Below are 21,931 nucleotides of genomic sequence, written 5' to 3'. Positions count from 1 at the left end.
CAAGAGAGGCTTCTTCTTTTATGAAAGGTCCAAGATCCCACTGTAGGATGTTCCTTTCTGCAAAACTCCTAAGGCGATTTCCAACACTGTAGTTTATCCCAATGACATCCCATAAGCTTCCAGAAGTGGCATAAAAGAGTTTTATTTTGGAAATACTAAACCCCCCTACGTAGAGGTCACTCTGAAAGTAGCCTATACATATGAAAAAAATCAGAGTAGAGGTAACTCTGAAAGTAGCCTATACATATGAAAAAAATCAGATTTTCTCTTCTTTGGGGTTACCCTAAGTCTAATATCGGCTCCTCAAACTTATGACCCATTTGGACATCCAAGAACAGTCTTGTTGGTTCTCCTCTCAACACCTGCAAACAATAGCTCAAGGCATCACAATTTCGTTACCTCAGCCTCACTACCTACCATAAAAGTTATTATTGACTTAGCTGGAGCCTCATTTCAAAGTTCAACTGGAATCACTAGTATCTCTTTCACATCAGCTGGAGGTTGAGAATCTTTTTTGAAATCTTCATCTTCTCCTAGAACACTATTTATCTCAACTGCTCCCTGATCTGTGTCATTCTCTTGGTTGTGCAATCTGATTTGGTATGCCCAAATCCATGTCACTTGAAACATTTTCTAGCTGGGACGGATTTGGAAATGCGAATTGCTTCCACCTATTCTCCACTAAGAATCAATTTCTCATCGGGCGGGGTCAACCTGAATGTTTCCCTGGGTGTACTCTCGCTGTAAGATCCTGAGATTGAATCTTACCTATAAGATGTGACAGTCATTTAATGATGTGGTATCTCTACTTTTGAAGTTGGGGTTTAAACATCTAGTTTTCCAGGTAGATACTGTCGTTGCAACTCAAGTTTCATCTCGAACTAGGTAGTGATATTGTCTTTCCCTCACAGTGACCTGGGAACTTCAAATGATGTCATTAAAATAATGCACTCTTTTTTAACTTGCTTCACGGTCTGAAGCCGCTCAATGAAATCCTTTAGATCCAAATGGTCATCAAATTGTGGCAAATCCATTGTTAACTTAAAATTCTGGCTTTTCATATATTTCCAGTAAATTCTTCAAGGTAGAGGCTCTTCATATCTGAAATCACTAACATACACTTCACATTTGTATCCTCTAACAGACATTTCACCTCTATATCTTCTGACAGACACTTCACCCATATATTCTCTAACAGACACCTTATCTGTGTCTCCCCTGAAATGCACTTCATTTCTATAATCGAATGGAGTTTAGGTGATCCCTTCCTTTCCATAATTTTATGGAGTCGTTGTAGCACTCGATAGAGTTTTTGTTATATCTCTTCCATGGTAAAGTCTTGATTCACGTCAGGCACTTGTCTTGACGATGGCGTGGTTAGGTTTTGAGTATGAGAAAGAGGGTGTATAGGGATGAGGTAGGGTGTAAAGATGGTTTGAGTGGAGAGCAAACATTTTTCGCACGAGGGGGGGGGGGGGGGGGGGAGGAAGAGGGGGGGCGTTGAGATAAGTTTGGGTATGTCGGATGTTATAAAATAGAAATAGGGTTAACCTAATCTGATACCAAATGATATCGAAGTTAGTCTGAGTCATAGTAAGAAAAGCAGATATTATTACTGAAAATCAACTAGAATGGGAAATAACAACAATCATGATACCAGAAATCGAAAGTAGCAACTGACACAACACAACACTTCAAGAGGTGGATCTCGGGGTTGTAGTGGTGGTAAAAGAGTAGAAGGTGACGTAAGAGTGGAAAAGATAATTGACAAGGAAAAATCAGCAAGATAACAATTTCCCTTGGGCTGGACAGAACGTAGACAGTCGAAGGACAATGTGTGAAGGCTATCTTGGTTGATGGTAGCAAGTGGGAAGGATGCCAACAATGAATGGGAGGTTTTGCAACAATAGAAGCATACTTAAATAAGAAAAAACAACTGATCAGACAGTTGAAACAACAAAAGACAGCCATGATCGGTTGTTTCCGGGCGGCGGCAGAAACAACGAAGGTGTGGAACTGTGAGATAGCAAAAGACAATTTGTCCTAGGGGTGCGACAGTAAGGCGGAAGGCTGGACGATGAGAAACTGCAAAAAGAACAGCAAAAAAACTAGTGTTGGGGCGGCTGCAGCGAGGAGGAAGGTGTGCTAGCGAAGCGAGAGGTATGCGGAAAGGGATAGAGAGACCATGATACAATTGAAGTAGCACCTAGAATCCTAGGACACTGCCCTCAAAGGGAAGATGAAATAACGACGGTTATCCTGTTACAAAACACATGAAAACCCCAAAATATGAAAAAAATATATATAACAATAGGATAATTAGAAGTAGGTCCCTCTACGTGAAACAGACGGTATTTTCCTTTGGAAGAGCCGACTGGCTCTCCCCACGCCTAAACCGAACCGACAGTCTTTGACTGTTGCTTTGCTCCAATTACGCGGGACCACAACTCCCACATCTGCCTTTGGACGTTCGTGTTAATATGTTTATCATTTATATATAAAATTATATCTTAATAAGTTAATATATAACGTTACTTTTATTTAAATCTTACGCTAGAATGTTGACGGGCACAATTCGAAGATGATGTGACTGAAATCAAAGCATTTGCTGAGAAAATTCTGAGTCTTACTAGTTCAACTTTCGCATGTGAGTGTAATTGGAGCATATTCAACCAAATGCATACAAAAAGAAGAAATAGATTGGCTACAACCCGAATGAACAACTTAGTTTATGTTATGCTCAACAAAAAATTGAAAGATAAATACTTAAAGCTACAACAACAAAAAAAATGGTGGTGATGAAATAAATCCTTTGACGGTTGATGATATTATGTTTGATGATGAATGAATAATGCCAAAGAATGCTAAAGGATTTCAAGTTGAAGATAAAAAATGACTTTAATGATGATGTTAATGAAGAGAAATTGACAACTTCTACTTCATAGACATTTAAAGGAAAGAAGAAAAATGGGCTTAGAGGTTCAAAAAAATGTAACGGTAATTCCATAATTAAAGTATAAGTGTTACTAATTATATTACATTCAATGCTAGTCGATGTAGGGAGTAAAATGAAAGATGTGGTAATTGAGAAAGAATTTGAAGATGATGATGATAACAGAATTTGAGGATAATAAAGTTATTACATATAGTGATTCTTCCAAAAATAATGAAAATAATGATGATCGTTATGGATCTTGATTCTCGTGACATTTAAATTCAAAGTTTAATGTTCAAATTTTATTTTAAACTTTTGAGTTTTTGCTTTATATTTGAGATTTGAGAATATTATATGTATGTTTTATAAAGTAAACTAGTAAAATCTATTGACATATTTAAATTCTAAGTTTAAGGATCAAGATTTATGGTTTGTCAAATGTCATATTTATGCATGTTTAAATTTATTGAGTTTTTTTTTTCTTTTTTTTGGGGGGGGGCCTTATGCCTCTATCCTCATGGAGGCTTATGCCTCACCTCAACAAGAAAAAACGCTTGATTCCTTCGCCTTTTAAACCTTGTCATGAACCAAATTTGACCTAATAGGTCAAGCTTGAAGTAACCCCAACTCAATTCATCAATAAGTAAGCTCGCTTAAAAAAAATATTAACATAAAGTACAATTAAAATATCTTAGTAATCAAGGTTTTAATAAAATTGTTAAAAATATTTAAACATTGTCTCATCCTAATCTCAACAAATTTCTTATTATTTCTCCAAAAAAAATCTCATTGTTCTATTCATTTTAGTACAATTTCCGGTCAAATTATAATAAATTCTTTTTATAATAAATGAACTAAGTTGAACACATAGAAATTAGCTCACGCTCAAGCTGAAACTATGGCTCAAGTTCGACTCGACTCATTTACACTATATGCAAATATTGTTTTATTCATGGAAAAAAAAGGTGAAATTCTTTGATTTGTCAATTAGCTATTCATGATTTCAAAAAAGCTAAAAAAAGATGCATGAAAAAAATTTCTATTTATAAAGTACTGTGATTAAAAGAGAAAATCAGTCAAAAATCTCTGTTCCTATAATAAAGGCCTATTTTTCACCTCATCTGAATTGGCTTCAACAGGAAGATCTCCCAAATCATAATACTTTTCTAAGTTGCTTGGGAACTCAGCAGGGGGGTGAAGAACATTGTAGAAAAAAATTGAAACAGAATCGTAATAGAACTGCGGCCTCGGGGAGTTGTGATCACCATCAAATTTGATCATGTTCCTATCACCCTGCAACGATATGGGTGAATACATATATGTAAATGTTGAAAACATCCTATAACTAAAAATAATGAGCAGACGCACTGTAATGGTCAATCAAGAGTGTCAATGTTAAATGAACATATTGGTCATTATCATAGAGAGAGAGAACAATACGAAAAGAATCTTTCTTTACCGCATATGACTGGTAAATGAGATCAGTGTGATGGGGCTTAATAAAAATGTCTTCTGAAGCATGTCCAAATAATGCTGGAATATAGGTTTTTGGTGCGTACTGTAGAATCAATTGGATACAATAGTTAAAAATTTGTTTCCTTCTACTGTTAAAACGAATAAAGTTCAGAAAAAATATATGGTAGAATCAAACCTGTACAACATTAAGATCCCTGATGTCAAATTTTGCCTTTCTCTGGATTACTCGCCGCATATATTGAACAGCCATTTTGACCTAATAAAACAAATGTCAATCTTTTTTTACCACAATAAAAATTACCGAGTTCAGACAATGTAACCTTATAAAAAATGCACGCCTAAACGCAGATCATGAAAAGCCTAGTGTTCCTAATGATGAGAATGCTCGCCACTAGCCACCTTTTCATGCAAAAACTAGCAATACTAGATCCTACCCTTGTGTTCAAAGGAGTGAAAAAAAAAGGAAAAATAATAGTTCCAAAATTCTTACCATGTTGCACCAACAACGGTTATTTACTTATTGATGTATGTGATGTGTAAATTTTTTTTTTTATTTACTAGAAAGAAGAAATTTCAAGGTGGAGTCTTTACAGCTATTTCTAGTGAGTATCCTATCAGATTAAATTTTAGTTCATTCTCTTCTAGCTTTCCATATGTCTCTAGGGACATTTACATACATACCACCCAATTCATACAAAACATGTCTAACACCTAATTTTTAATTTTCACATTCATACTTTCATATCACATAAAAAATACAACCATTTTAACACTTAAAAAGTAAAATACACCTTGCAATGCATAAGGAAGGTGGTATATGAATGTTAAAAATTCATGTTTAGGTGTAAGGTATGTAAATATATAGGAATTGAGGGGGTATGTATGTAAATCTTCCAAATTCCTGCTATTTGCCTTAGGGAGGTTTCTATATCGCTATCTCTGTATTCAGAACCTATAATAAAGCAGTGAAGAAGCAGAATTTGCGCAGATTTGATATTTTAGGGGGGATTAATTGGACAATTTTTAAGCTGGGATCCACCGTGACCAGCAGGTTTCTAACATCCGATTTTGAGAAATTAGATAAAATTTTGGCAATTTTAAAAGATATCCCAGACCTTGCATCCCTTGGAATTCGACTAAATTAATTTTATTAAATTCTACACGTCAAGCATGAATTTTTAACATATAAGAAAATATAAAATTATGAAGTTATAAGTTTAATTACCCTTAATTAATCTTAATATTCCTCCCTAATCCCGTATCTTTATTGTTCTCAGCCGACCTTCACGTTTTCACATGCATGCAATGGTCTAATGGGATAGAATGGTTAGGATTTAGTTCAAAGAAGTTAAATTTCACATTCCTTTTCATTTTCTCCTCCCTAATGGTTAGGATTTATGCAGAGAAGCTCGTTTGAGGTAAGTTTTGGCAAATGAAATATGTTCAGAGTTAAGACCCACACAGAGAATTTCATGAATTTCCAAGAGAATCACAAATCAATGTGGTTTCCCACACTGAGAATTTAATGAATTTCCAAGAGAATCACAAATCAATGTGGTTTACACAAGGAGGTGAGCTTAAGACGAGCATGAGAAACTCGTCATAGAGCTGCTTTGCCAATTCAGGCGAAATAATCTCATGCAAACTTAGATAAATAACTATTTGTATATTCTCATGTGATTATATGTTTAAAACTGTTGCATCTAAAATTTTTTGCATGCTATGAATGAATACATGCATAAATGCAAACTTGATTTGTCACTTATGAATATGATGAACAAGATGATAAAATCATCACTTGTAGGTATTTATTTACTTTGATTCATGCTTATGATATATGAAATGTCTATGATAAATGTTTAATACAGGGTATAATCTAAGAAATATCACAAGTGATGTTATAGGTGAATTATTACATGAATACTTGCAAGTACAGATGCAGGGAATGATGAGATTCTCAACTTCTGGTATTTAGAGATAAGACAAAGCTCTAGGAATCGTTGTTAAAAGGCGAAAATAGAATGTAGAAAATAGTTGGTACTAAGGGATATTGATAATTGTTATGTCAGAAGTGACCCAACCTTTATCAATAGTTAATGTAGATTTCAGATTGGGTGACAGTCAAATGACATGACAAGATATGAAAATAATTGAGAACCATATAATTACAAGTGACATTTCTATGATTAAACTGACGAGTCTTATGAATATGCCTGTTATTACACATGAATTGATAAAATACATGTTTTACACAACAATAATGATTCCCTACATTACATATCTTTTCGTTTACATGTTTTATATGATTATAGTATGTTGTGGACATGTACATGAGTTACATATAAGCATGCACGTTTTATTTTCACTAATAAAATCTTATTTTAACCTTAATTATTTTGTTGATTATGTTGTTGCTCACTATACATTGCTAAATTTCAAGGGGTAAAGAACACTAGAGCGAGTAGGCAGGTGTGAATTTTACAGTTTTTTGCATTATAGTTTTGAGAGCTTGTACAGACTTTTGGGTACGTATTTTATTATGTTGAGTTTAACAACTCGGTATAGATGCATACGTATTTTGAAGATATTATTTCCACGCTTCCAGGCATATGTAAATTTGAATGATTTAAGAAATGAAATGTATTAAGTATGTTTTTGGTGCTTTAGTTAAACAACTTTATCACCCATTCGGTCCTGATTCTGAAAATCGGGACGAGACCTGGGGAAAATGTAAACCAACTAAATCATCCAACTCCGTTGCACCATAGTTTACAATTAAGAGGGGTAAGTTGGGGTGTGACAAGGTTGTAGTAGCATCGACACGTGTTCAGCTGAAAACAGTGAATAAACTGCATGTGGGAGGGAAAAGGAGATGAGACTCCTGCTTGACAGCAGATTGGAGGCACTCGACGAATACAGTGGTCGAACGATGAAGGGGAACCACCACCTGTTCCTAGGCAAGATACAAACACACCATTTGAGAAAGGAATAGGGTACAGTACTCGAGAGGGCAAAAATCATAAAATTTCCCCCAAAATACATAAACTCAGAAACTGAAAACTCCAAAAAGTTATTACAACCTATATAAACGTCCCCTTATAAAGAAACATAATTAGAAACTAAAAAAATATAGAGGAGCTAGAAACGAAAGAAAAAAAAGAAACTTGTTGAAAAATAGAAAAAAATAAAATATAAATCATCCGGATCGATTGTCATGTGATCGTAAGAACCGTAGTATCGCATCACGCATCGGAGAGGCATCACTCTCATTTCTGGAGACATCCAGGTACTCGCAATACGACAAGAAATCGACAATATTAAATGCAGCAAAAAAATATTAGTCTCCATATAGATTAATTTTGTAGGCATTATCATTAATTATGTTAAAAATTTTGAATGGACCATTGACTCTAATCTCGAGCTTTCCAAATGAACCTACAAGGAATTGCTCCTCCTTTTGCCTGATCCATACCATGCCATCTTCTCTAAAAATCCTAGCTTTCCTAGGCTTGTTGGCCTGTTTCCAATACTTAGTGTCCAGTTTAGGAAGTTACTTGACCTGCTCATGTAGGGTATGAATATCCTTGACTCGAACCTCGGCATTAGCTCTAAGCCCCGTAGCTAGCAGTAGCAGAACTAACTCTAAAAGTATCAGTGGGCATGCTCGTACACAATCTCAAAGGGATTGTCAACTGACTAATAAAGCGAATGTAGGCAAACTTCACCTAAGGAAGAACCAAATCCCACTGCTAGATGTTTTTTTCCCCACTAAGCATCTAAGAAGGTTTCCCAAATGCAGTTTACAACCTTTGTCTGCCTATCTGTTTGATGGTGAGTTGTTGAATTAAACTAAATCTTCATACCTACCCCCATAAAGCATTGAAAAGTGGCTAAGAAATTTCACATATGTCTGAAGTAATTCTTTTGTGTATGCCATGAAAACGAACTACCTCCCTGAAATATAAGTCTGTAATGTGTGATGCATCCATCATCCTTTGGCAAGGAACAAAATGTGCCATCATGGAAAAATGTTCTACCATAACCATAACATAATATTTACACTGCTATGTGCAAGGTAAGCACACCATGAAGTTCGTGCTCACGTCCAACCAAGGTGCCTCTAGAATAGGAAGAGCAGTGTATAACCCAATATTTTTTTTCCTGGAGTCTTAGCAAATGACATACCCGACACTATCGAACTTATCTCTCCATAGCTCATGCCAATCAGAGCCAATAAAAGCTTTCTTTTACTAAGGTTAGAATCTTTTCTCTAACAAAAAGTCTTGTCAATCCCTCACTATAATACTCCTGCATAAAACTCTCACTAAGGGAACTCTAAAGAATGCATAATCCGTTATGGCAGAATAGATATCCATCAGATCAGTGATATTATACGAACTATCCTGATACTGGATTCAAATATCCTAAAAATCATCATATGTCGCATACAAAATCCTTTAAAGCCTTGAAACCAAAGACCATAGATTGCATCGTAGTGAATAATAAGTGATGTCGACTTAGTGCATTGACTACGCCCTGTTTTATGTTTTGAGTATAAAATAAAATGAAGAAAGAAATCTCATCTATGATGCATGTTTGCTCTTTTAACTTATTCTGACTATTCAATAATCTTAAGGTCTCATGGTCATTATAGAGAGTAAATTCATTTGCCAGCATATAATGACTTTAATGACTGAGAGCACTCCCAATAACTTAACTCTTTGTCGTAAGTAGAATATTTTCTCCTAGAATCGTTCAAATTTCACTGAAGAAGGCGGTAAGGTGTCCTCCTTGACTTAGCATAGCTCGAATTCCTACACTAGAGGCATCGCATGCTACCTAAAACATTTGAATAAAATCTGAAAGTGCTAGAACTATTGATTGAGTTAATTGTTTCTTCAAATCATCAAAACTAGCCTGAGCATCATCTGACCACGCAAATTTATCTAACTTGAGAAACATTATCAAAGATGTCGTAATCGAGCTGAAATTCTTGATAACTCCTGCAAAAAGAAATAAGACAATGAAACTAGCATGCTTGAGTAAATGGTTGAGGTCTAACCAAGCTACAATAACCTCGAACTTCGTAGGGTCCATCTAAATGTCGGTAACAGAAATGATATATAACAAAAACAAGCCTGAGTGTAAGAATATCACACTTCTTTGGATAACTATACATCTTCTCTATCCAAAAAACCTCATAAACTTGGTGCAAATTTTGTAAATGCTCATCCTCCAAACTGCTCTACCCCAGTATATCATCAATGCACACAACCACAAGTTCCCTAATAAAGATTCGAAAAGCATGGTTCATCAACCACATGAAAGTATTTGGAGCGATGGATAGGCTAAAAGACATAATTGTCTACTCATATATTCGCTCTTGTGACTTGAAGGTTATGCTCCACTCATCCCCTTGTCTCATCCTGATCTGGTGGTAGCAATTGCACAAATCAATCTTGGACAAGACATTAGCTCCATGCAACTATTCAAGCAAATCATCCAACCTAAGAGTAATAAACATATAATTGATTGTGATTTGGTTCATAACATTGTTATCTATGCATATGTGCAAAGATTCATCCTTTTTTGGCACGAACAAAGCTGACACAACACATGAACTGGGCTTCGAGTCATCAGATTCTCAACTCGCTTCAGTAGCTTCTCATGTAACGCCTAAGAGTTGAGAAATCAAGTAAATTCAGCAAATTTTAAAAGCACGCTACATTTCACACCCCTCAAAAATTCAGTCGAAGAAAATTTATTAAACTTTTTGCAAAAAATCGATCAATTCAATATAAAACACCATGCAAGAATTGTTAATGGATTGAGAGAAATAAAATGTTAAAATTATAGATTTAATTAATTTAATTAAACCTTAATTAATGCTAATCCTTTCTTTATCTCGTGCATCAGCACGGTTCAAAATTGACCTTCCTTCAATCTATTAGTGTTGATTTTGATAGAATGGAATTCAGTGCGTCGAAATCCTTTCTTCTCTCTCGATTTCCTTCCCTCCCCGACTCCTTGTTCGATCTCACCCGTATGGAACTCCCGTGAGAAGAATCATGATCCTGCACTGTAGCAGGCGAGTTGAGCGGCATCAGGGAGGCAGCGAGCTACATTTGAGGGCTCCAAAGCTTCACATTTCCCCTTCTCTCTTCCAATTCTCCCTCTCAACAGTGGCTCAGTAGTAGCTCGACAAGCATTCGCGACCCTTTCTATAATGCAAGGAGCACGAGCAGGTCGAGCGACCACAGAAAGGCCGCAACTTACTGTAAGAAGCTTAGTGGACAAAATCAAGGGTATGAATCCCTCTCTAACATCATTTGAGACATTTATTTCCTTTCCCACACTTCTGTATTGAAATTTGCCTCTTTTTTCAAGCATTTTTTCCTTTTCAAAAGCCGTCGGAGGCGCTAAAATTATATTGGAAGTGTCAAAAGTAATTTGAAAGCTTTCATATGAGTTTTAGCACAAAATCAGCCAGGGAAGAGTGAAGATTAAGGTGTCAGGAAGAGTTGGAGAGAAAATAGGTGATTTCAGAAAAGCAAATTTATGTTGATAAGTCCATTTGAGGTATATTTTGGGCAAATAAGTTTTGTTTTGGGTTAATACATGTTAATAACCCAAATTTTATGAATTCCTACGATGCTTATGAATTCCCGAGTTGTCTATACGAGGCGGCGAGCTTGAGACGAGCGTGAGGGCACTCGTCGTAGGTCTGCTCTGTCAAGTCTGGTGAAATAATCTTGTGTTACTTTAAAAACATAATATTTTATACATTTTCATATGATTTTTAGTTTGCATAGATGCATTTAGAAATTCCTGGTTATTGTAAATGATGTCTGCAATTGAATGCATAAATGAATGTTTAATTCTCTTATAATACATGTGATGCTATGATGATGCTATGATACATCTGACTATGCTTATGATATTAATGACTTGCAGATACTCATTTGTTAGGCTTCATGCCTATGATACATGCAATATCTCATAAATTTTGATGTAGGAATGATGATTTAAATGTCACGAGTAATTTTATGCATAGAATATTACATATGTGCTTGCAAGCACACTATGCAGGATGTATACCCGACTTGTGATATTTATACAATGACGGAACTCTGAGAATAGTTAGTATTAGACGGTAACAGAACGTTAGGGAATCGTGTATATCAGAAGATTATTGATAAATGTTATCAATCTTTATCAATAGTTTATATGACATGTGCGTCAGGGTGATGATCTATGATGAAAAAACATGAAGATATTTTTTTCTTATACATTTACAAGTGACATTAATATAAAAAGACATCTATAAAATGATATGTTATGATTATATACGATAAATAGCTTGTGAACATGACTATGAACATGCTTTTAATTGATTTCATGTTTATAACATACATGTTTACACTACAGTCTTGATTTTTATACTATCTGTTATTTTTTAATGTTATCTACTATGCTAATCTGTTATGACTTGTGTGTAGACATGTACAGTTTCAGACGAGCATACACATTGTTTCTTTTTTATGTATAAAATTTTATGTTAGTCCTAATTATTTCTTTAAGCTCGTTGTTGTTCATTCTTCATTGTTACCTTCCAAATAGAAACAACGAGCACCAGGGCGAGTAGTCAGGTGTATTTTGTACAGTTTTTGCACGATAATTTTGGGAGCTTGTACATATGTTTTTGGTATGTACTTTTAGTATATTAAATTTAACAGCTCTGTATAGTTTTCATGTTTTGGATGACATGATTTTCATACTTTCGAGTATGTATATGAATGAATTGTAAAAGACAATATATCATGTATATTGTGGCAATCTAGTTAGACTAATTCATTACCCATTGGGTCCTGATTATATAAGTCAGGACGAGTGCTAGTGAGAGTTGGTCTGACCATAAGTCAGGACGAGTGCTAGTGAGAGTTAGTCTGACCAAATTACAAGCATCTGTCGCACCTCAGCCGACTCTTAAATAGGGGTCTATTGGGGTGTGACATCTCAGACTCTGTTGATCCCATCAAATAAGTTGGTCGGTTGGGAAGCACTAATCTTGAGATAAGGTCTCTAACATGTTGGATCTCGCAAAGGTGGCAATCCACGTGGCATACTATCCGACAGGACGTCCTGAAACTCTGCTAGCAAGGGACGTACATGTTCACATATTGGCTTCTCTGTATCAATGAATTCAAGCATTACCAAGACCGGTCATACTGATACCTCATAGCTTGTAATCTTAGTCTGAGTGCTCATCATTGTTGATATCTTTAATGACAGAAATACAATATGCTTCTCATCCTTGTTATATATGTAAGTATTTTTGTGGCAATCACGAAACATACATCTGTCGTACAACAAAGGTCGGTCCAACAGAATATGAGATGCATCCATAGGAATTACATCACACCATACATGATCCTACAACTTTTCTACAATATAAAAATTACACCAGGCATCTCTTGTCGATACAAATCTAATTTCCCTACTTCAAATAAGTCAAGAGAGTACAACTGAGAATGTTTCTGTGTACTGAGGCTCAATTTGTTTACCAATTGTGTAGAGACCACATTTTCACAACTGTCTCCATCTATAATGAGATTGTACATCTTCCCCTTTACAGTACAATGTGTACGAATGATATTATGCGTATGCCACTGTTGATCCATCTTAGCTCAGTTTGGAGAACTTGTCAAACCACAAGCATTTCACCATCATCTGAAAGTAGTTGGTACTCCTCTTTATTCTCCTCATCTAGGTCTTCACTATCGACCTTCTCTACTGCCACATGCTCTATAAAGAAAATCACCCTCATATTTGGATAGTTGGATGTCATGTATCTGTATCTATGGCATTTGAAATACTTCCATGTTTTGGATTACAGGTCTGGTCAATACATTTTTCCTTCTGTGATGGTTTCTCTTCACGAGGGGTAAGCTTAGTTACTCTGGTCGGTGTGTTCTTGCTACATGATCAAAGAGCTGGCCTCCAATTTCTAAGGTGGTGTGGACCTGATGCTGCGGTGTTGTCTCTCCACCTTTAGAGCTAAGGTATGGACATCCTATAATATCCAATATGATTGCAACTATAATACATTGCCAATAGATAGTCTCAATCCCCCCAGAAATCAGGCGATGGTACTCTCCTTAGGCTCCACATTGCACACTTCAAAATAAGTTGCTTTTCTACTTGTAAGTGATGAAGCCCCAAGAAAACATCTTACCTGTAATGCGTTCGTAGATACTTGCACTGTATTTCCCTTTTCACTTGGACCCGATAGTAATTTTGCTTTTTTCCCTCATACTAACGTAGGTGCTTCAGATTTTCACACCGCAGAGACACACTCTTATTTAGCTTGATGACGATGAGTTTTACCCTTATGTCGTTGGGAACATCTTTACACTCAAATACTGGTTCCAGCGCCTGTAGTCATTCAACATAATCATCGTGATTCATGTGGCCATCGAAATACTGTAGATTCACTTTGACTCCAAAATCACCCTCTCCTTCTATACTCAATTTCAAATCGGTGCAGCATCAGTCTCTGTCATTTGAAGCTTCTTCGTGGAAGGGGTTTTCTTCATCTTGTTCACTTGGGTGGTTATCATTATTATTGTGGGTGACTTCCACATGTTGCCTTCTTTCAAAATCAACGAACATTTGCTGCAATTGGAGGATTTCCCGCTCCATGTCTTCCATGGTAATTTCCTGGGCACCTTGTTGAGGTTTTCTCCATGGTGGCATAGCGTTTCATTCTTCCAACTGAATCACCCTGGCTCTGACTAGCTCTGATACCAAATGACACCATTCAGTTCCTATAGGTTGTGATAAAGCATAAAAGGTGTTGGAAAAACTATAGAATTGATTACGTGGTGGTAATGATGGATGGCAGCAAAAGACTGAATGAATAGCAGCGGGACAGCGAACTAGAAGTAGAAAAAGGTGATTTCCTGCAGTGAACAACAGGTTGTAGCGGCGTCGAAGCTTATTGCCTGAAAACGGTGAATAGATGGTGTGTGGGAACGAAAAGGAGATGAGACTGCTGCTGGGACAGCAGATTGGAGGAGCTCGGCGGCTGTCCCAGCTGAAAACAGGGGTCGAACAGCGAATGGACGAGTTGTAGACAGCAAGGAGGATCCACCACCTGTTCCTGAGCAAGCTATAAGTACACCACTTGCAAAAGGAATTGGGTACAACACTCCAGAAAGCAGAAATCGAAAAAAGCACCTCCAAAATACATAAACTCAAAAACCGAAAACTCCAAAAACCTATTACAAACTATATAAAAATCCCTTGATAGAGAATACCTAATTAGAAATTAGAGAAATAGGAAAGAGCGAGAAATGATAGAAGATAAAAACAAAATTGCTGAAAAATAGAAAGAAAACAAAAAAGAAATCATCCAGGTTGGTTCTCCCATGATCATGGGAGCCACAGCGGTACGTGTGCCGCATCACATTGTTTGTGCTATTAAATGATTCATATTATTCTATCTTAATGAAAAACTATAAAAGGCTTATCATATAATGTTGAATGGCTCTTTTAACTTTCTATATGTATTTTATTAAGTTATATAGCATATAACTTGCATTTTATTTAATATGGTGCAAAAACATATATTCTAGCTATCAAAAGGATAAATCATAAAGGTTTTTTATTTAGAATTCATATGAATTGGCACTAAGAAGAAAAGTAAAAGCCTCACCTCACAACTGTTGTTTAGCTCATCTAATGCCTAAATAGATATTGCAGCTAAATTTTATTTGCTTTTAGGACACATCTATAATAAAAAGCGGTAGGGAAGAACTCTTTTTTAAATGACTTGCGATGATGATAATGTGAGGCTCACACTAATTTATTAAGGGCTGACAATGAAGAACTATAGAAAAAAGGTAGCAAAACGAAATGTCCACTCTCTCTTAAACATTAAGTGAAAGTTGCCTTACCATAAGTAGGAATAAATTGTTAAAAATGGTTGCAAGTTGGAAATAATAATCATCATTACTGCTTCCATGTAAGAAACAATAGGATTTTTTCTTATGAATTGTTAAAGCTAAAAAAAGGCCATTCTTTCTCATCGCAAGTAGAGCTGCTTATTGATTAGTTGGTCTAAATCTTGCAAGGCATTTTTTAGCTACGCAAGAATATTTTTGTACAAATGAATGCATTTGCTTTTAAAGAACAACGAAAGTAACATATTTAAATAAACACAATATCTTAATGGAATCTATAGTGTTTTGTCCAAGAACAAGGAGGTGGAACTTCACCAGAACAACTAATTGTACCGTATGATATTATGAAAAACATCTTAATATCGTTGCACTCATAGAATTTATACATTCAATTTGTTAGCATCTTGAAGATTGAGATTTTCTTGTACATAACAATATCTTTTCCCTAGTGCTGTCTTCTATTACATATCCCAGTTGGTTATAAATATTTTTATGAACCAAGAAAAGGTAGAGCATAAGAAAACTGGTGCCAACTTATATAGTAAGTTATAAATTAAATCTTGACGGAAATCAAGTGAGTCAAATATATCACATATTCAGTAAAGACAAAATTTAAAAATAAAACACAATTGCCTACAGCAACATACATAAATTTATCACACAAGAAGTGAAGTTTTTATCCAGGATTAGTCAAAACAACCAATGAATCAGATGATGAACATTTTTTCCATGATGTAGGAATGATAACATACGACATGATAAAGTAGCAAGTAATGATTGTTTCTATGAGATGGTTTAAACAAGAAAAGAATGTAAATATGAAGAACTGAATTGCACCACTATAACAGTGAAATTATCTCCATGGATACAATTGAATATGTTATCATTTTACCTGAACTTTTACATCCCAAAAGTTGTAGGTCAAAATAGGGTAAAAGACACAAACACACACACACACACAGATATATATATATATATATACATATATATATATATATAAAGATTACATGTGCCTATTCAATTGGAGAAGTATACCGTGAATTTAGGAAGTTTGATTTTGTAAACATCAACGAGCTCCATCATGAGATTATACAAGTTTGAGAAAGCACTATCCAACACCATGCCAGCAATTGATGGGTCCTCTGCTCCATATAATAAGCTGCATAAGATTGATAATATACAGAGGAAGAATTAGGCAAGGCCAAAAGAAACGTCTCTCAAAAATCAAAACTTGAGAATTATTGAGGAATTAAAAATGTAAGAAATTATACAAAAACTTTGGTGGTCAGATTGCTAAATCCACTCTGACATTTATCAAATCATGTTTCTATTTTAGCTGCTAATAAAGAGTACATGGAATAATTGTGTTTAAAAACAAATAAATAATAATAATAATAATAATAATAATAATTTTTTCTAGGGAAGCATCTCTCTCTTAAGAGCCAAGCGTCTCTTTTGAATCGAACCAAATGAAACAAAACGAGAGAAGGAGAAGGAGAAGGAGAAGGAGAAGAAGAGCAGCGACGGAAGGAAGGAGTGGCAGAAGCATAGGTGTGACGACTTTCTGTAACCAATGAAGTCAAAGCTAAAGCCAAAGGCTTACTTGCATCAATGTTTGCATGCGGAAGATGAGATGAATCCAACGGCTTTGAATAGAAGAGGGAAGCTCATTCCCTAGATGAAGAAGAAAGGGAAAGGGAAAAGGAAAGACGAGGAGACAAGCAGCTCACTTGCGTGCATTGTTTCCTTCCATTCACGTGCTCCGACGCGTGCCAGAGGCTCATGTGGTTTGCAAGAAAGTCCCTTCGTGCGTAAGACGCTCAGTCAGGCGTGTGTGTCATTCAAAGGCAAAGAGAAAGAGAGAAATCGAACTCCTTTATGCTCGAATATCTCCATGGATCTCTTTCACATGTAGAGATGCACAATCTCAAGTTTTTTTTGAGTTGTGGGAGCAAGAGAAGGGTATTAGAAGCTGATCCGTGTGAGTGAAGTTGCCGATCGAGCCTTATCAACTTTCCAATGTAAAAAATAGCTCAAGTAAAGATCTTCCATAAAGTTTAAGAGCTCAAATGAGCTTTGTTTACTTTGTGTTGTAATTATGGCAAGGCAGAAATGAGAAAAATGGGAATTTTTTTCTTTGGCTTAGGTATGAAATCTCAAACTCAATATTAATAATTTCTATTTAATTCTTAATTTGAATGAAATCTCAAAAATCCTGCAGTTAAATTTATTCAATTCAATATTTTATATTATAGTGCTAACTTTAAGGAGGTGACATAAGTCGAAAGTAAGAAAATTGTTTAGAATCAAAGTGAGTAATTATATTTCTAAACTTCAGCCGTTTTTTTTTTATTTCTAAATGTACGCTTAATTTCATTTATACTATGTCCAGTGAGATTTAGATTATAACAAATTCTTCATATTGTTAGAAAAAAATATGCATATTAAATAGTTCCATTATATGTTTCCTAAGAAAAATTATTTAGACTACAAGATATATAGATTCTAGTATAGGTGCATAGATAAGTTCATTTCACGACATAGGAAGGGTGGCAGTAAGGAAGAGACAGAAGGATAAATATCCATGCGGGTTCAAGTTAAAGTCGGTTAAAGTCGGAGCACCCCTTAAAGCTTTGGAGAATATTACCATCTCGGAAGGGTTACAGTCGGAACTCCTTGCCGTCAGATAAAACTCTAGAAGAAGAAAGGTTACTTCGATAGCTGCCCTGGCATAAACTCAACAAAAACTAACCCTAATCAGCAAAAGGAACATAATTATATTAGATAGGTAGTAGAAGGGGAGGGGCGTAGTTCCGGCCAAGAGTAAGTCGACCGAACCAGCATCCCTGCTGGACTGGCACCCTATTGAATCGATCATTCAACATGAAAGCCCCGCGTCAATCTCTCAAGATTGGAGAACTTCGATCTCCTTCGTCGAAACTTCTGTCTACTGATTGTCAGTGATGGCATTGTTGTAGGCAGTTCCTCATTTACGAGCAAACACCCATATTGGTTGAATCTTCTGGGAGCTCACTACTGATATGGCTCGTGTCTGTGTGTCACGCATATAATGTTGAATCCTCTCCTAAAATAGCCGAAGGTTGGATCAACCTGATCTGAAGTGAGAGTAACCCGAGCCTCCCTGAATGGTGGTGGCCCTAGTAGTACGGTATCGATCGTGAGGTCCTGAAATGTCTGTTGTAGTAACTGTCTCATGGCTAGAATCGGCGTCTCAATCCTATCATCCTTTATAAAAGGGCTCTTGCAACCTCGGGCTCTACCGAAGGAAGAAGGATGATGTGCTTCCCTTCCTTGGTGAAGGCGTGGTATTTTTGAATCTGTTGTGATGTCGTATAGCCAAATTTCCAAGGTTTCTCCAGCAAAAAGTAGCAGACATCCATGGGAACCACGTCACACCACACTTGAACCTGCAGCTTGCTTCCAAACAAGAACTCCACTAGGCACCTCCGATCAATGCTAACTCTATTCTCCTCCTTCAGTCACGTCAAGGAATACAATCAGGAATGCTTAATTTCTTTAACATAAGTATAGATGTCACGTTTTTGCTAGTCTTTCCATCGATGATGAGACTTGCATACCTTCCCGCTCAAAATGCAATGTGTAGAATATGTTGTGTAGAAGCCATTGTGAATCTTTCGTATTCTCAGTTTGTAGAACCTGTCAAACCATGAGCATCTACCCTTCATTCGGTTGAAGATACACCTCACCCTGTTCCTCGACTATCGTCTCATCACTAACCTCCTCCACTACGCCCTGCTCGGTAAAAGATATAACTTGACTCGTCGGGTAGCTAGAGGCAATGTACCCAAATCAATGATATCTAAATCATTTTCTGGCATGGGTCTTCATTGGCTTTTTCTCACTCTATGTGGTTGTCCTAACCCGAACTAGTTTTCTCAGCTCTCTGAGACGTGCCTCTGTTCATGTCTCCAACTGTGAGTGGTTGCCTGACTGGCGATGGTTGACTGCTCTATCTATGCCATCTCTCCACCTTCAAGGTTAAGGTCTAGACATCTCCAAGTAACCAATAGAGTTACAGTTGTACCACTTGCTAATAGCAGCTTCAGTCCCCAAAATAATGGGTTATGATGTGTTCCTCTGGCTCGACCAATTCACACTTCATCTACAACTGGTTAAATTGTGTCTTGAATTCTGCTGATAGGTCTCTCTGTTGCAGGTGGTGGAGTCTCAGAAACATATCATGGTGGTAGTGAGAAGGTAGATATTTTCTTTGCATTGCCTTCCGTATCTTCTCTCACTTGATAATATTGTCATACCCTTCTCCATTCATCTATCTCTGCAGGTTTTCCCACTACAAAGAGATCATTTTATCTTCTAGAACCTCTTTGTACTCAAAGATCCTCTCAATTGATTGTAGTCATTCGATAAATTCATATGGATCCATACCTCTATCAAACTCTGACAAATCCAGTTTTACTTGAAGTCCCTATGTCCTCCAAATGTGGCTTCTTCTGGTACTGGATTTCAAAGCATCGTGATTTGTTTTCCTCATCATTGAAATCCTTCCTATGAAATTCTCATCTCTTTCACCCCTTCGACTTCAACTGTCATGATCAAGGGTAGCTTCCCTATAGGTTTCATCCTCGTCCGCAAGCCTCCGCTAAAATAAACGAATATCTCGTTGTATCTCTTCCCGGGTAGGCTCGTGCATGAATCTCTTTGGTGGCATGACTAGGGTTTAGAGTTCGGAGGTGAAAGAAGACGAAAAAAAAGATTTAGGGTTATTGATTTCAAGAAAAAATAAGGTTAGGTAAAAGTTTATCTATGGATTGGGAATGAGAAAGAAAGTTTTTGGTGGAAGTGGCTTTGAGTAGAGGCGGATACAAGAAAACCCTAGGATAAAACTAGGATTAGCCTATCTCTAATATCAAATAATACCAGAATTAAATAAAATCACAATACATATGCAAATCTTATTGTTGACATTCAAATGGTTACAACGACAACTCTTCAAAAACTAGAACACGCATAAAAAAACACCTTAGAGCGACGGTGAAGGGGATGGGTGGTGGCTAGCTGGCAAGTAGATAGGGTAGATTGGGGTTGGGACAGTAGCAGGAAGGTAAGTAAAGGGTGGCTACAGGATTAGGCAGTCTGAGGATGGATCTATGACAGCAGGTTGAATGGTGGGAAAGGAATTAAAGCAGCAAATGGGAAGGCATAGGGGATTGCAGCCTGCAGAATGTTGAAGGAATTAGGTTGGCATGGATTGCGGTAATAGCAGGGGGTGGGAATGGCTGAGGCAACAATAGATGTGTAAAGGGAAGGGGTTATGATACCTAGGAGAGTAGAGGGGTTAGCAGCAGTTCTCGGTGGGCTGGAGTGAAGTACAACAGCAACAGGGGGAAGGTTCCTGGATTGGCGACTGAGAGAAATTGCATGGGAAGGGTGGGGGTGGGCTGGTGGCGAGCTAGCGGCGGCGAGGAAGAGAATGAAGGATAAATATCTCTACGGAGTCAAGTTACAACACCCCTCGAACTTTTGAAGAAGATCACCACCTCGGACGATTTACAACCGGAGAACTTTCTCTCTGTCAGATACAACATAAGAAGAGAAAAGGGTAAGCCAGCGCATGTCCTGACAGAAACTCGGTAAAAACTAATCCTAATCAGCAAAAAAAAAACTTATTTATATTAGATTGATACGAGGAGGACTAGGTGGGGTGGGGTGGAAAGCCCAGAGTCGGTAACCTCCAAGCAAGTCCTAAGGCTAGATCCTAGACTCTAAAAAAATAGATATAGAGAGAAAATAAATCTCATCAAAAATGAGGTCAATAGTGCAAAACCAAAATCTCCGTGTCGCTTGAATTTCTATAGGACATACCAAAAAATTCCAAATCATTTTAATCGAGACACTAATTTTTTATGATGCAGAGATGGCTCCATATGGAAATAGCAAAGTAATGGATGCTTTTAAAGGTAAGGAGATCATTCCTATCAGCTTAAGAGCATGCACTACTAAATATGTTCATGAACAAACACCAATCTACAAGGCCTCGCACTAAAGCCTTAGAAAAGAACAAAAAAGACAACAACAACAACAACAACAACAACAAAGCCTTAATCCCACTACGTGGGGTCGGCTACATGAATCCTTTTTCTCCATTGCGTCCTATTTAGTGTCATATTTTCATTTAGTTCTAGTAAATTAAGATCATTTTTAATACAATAAGCCCAAGTCTTCCTAGGTCTACCTCTGCCTTTCTTAACACAAGTCGAATCTAAAACATCTACTCTCCTAATCGGATCATCTAATGGTCGACGTTTAATATGACCAAACCATCTAAGACGACTTTCTCTAATTTTGTCTGTCACAGGAGCTACACCAACCCTATCACGAATATATTCATTTTGCATTTTGTCTCTAAGTGTAAAGCCACTCATCCACCTAATCATTCTCATCTCGGCAACACTTAACTTATTATTATGCTTCTCTTTTAAAGGCCAACATTCAGCGCCATAGAGCATTGCAGGTCTCACCACCATCTTATAAAATTTTCCTGTCAGTCTTAGCG

The 21,931-nt window shown here is 36.7% G+C and overlaps 1 protein-coding gene across 4 annotated transcripts in view; it reads right to left on the bottom strand.

Annotated features, from left to right (window-relative positions):
* LOC110026644 overlaps positions 1-21,931 on the bottom strand; it is a 62,999-nt gene that overhangs the window by 18,729 nt on the left and 22,339 nt on the right. For all 4 annotated transcript variants that reach the window (XM_020727659.1, XM_020727658.1, XM_020727661.1 and 1 more), the window contains exons 6-9: positions 16,411-16,534; positions 4,587-4,667; positions 4,395-4,493; positions 4,052-4,228 (exon numbers count right to left, since the gene is read on the bottom strand). In XM_020727659.1, coding sequence (XP_020583318.1) covers positions 4,052-4,228; positions 4,395-4,493; positions 4,587-4,667; positions 16,411-16,534 — 481 coding nt within the window. The remainder of the gene's footprint in view (positions 1-4,051; positions 4,229-4,394; positions 4,494-4,586; positions 4,668-16,410; positions 16,535-21,931) is intronic.

This window comes from Phalaenopsis equestris, unplaced genomic scaffold, assembly GCF_001263595.1.
Source record: "Phalaenopsis equestris unplaced genomic scaffold, ASM126359v1 Scaffold000391, whole genome shotgun sequence".
Classification (NCBI taxonomy): Eukaryota; Viridiplantae; Streptophyta; class Magnoliopsida; order Asparagales; family Orchidaceae; genus Phalaenopsis; species Phalaenopsis equestris.
Note: the sequence above shows the minus strand (reverse complement) of the source record. Positions and strands in the feature narration are given on the sequence as shown.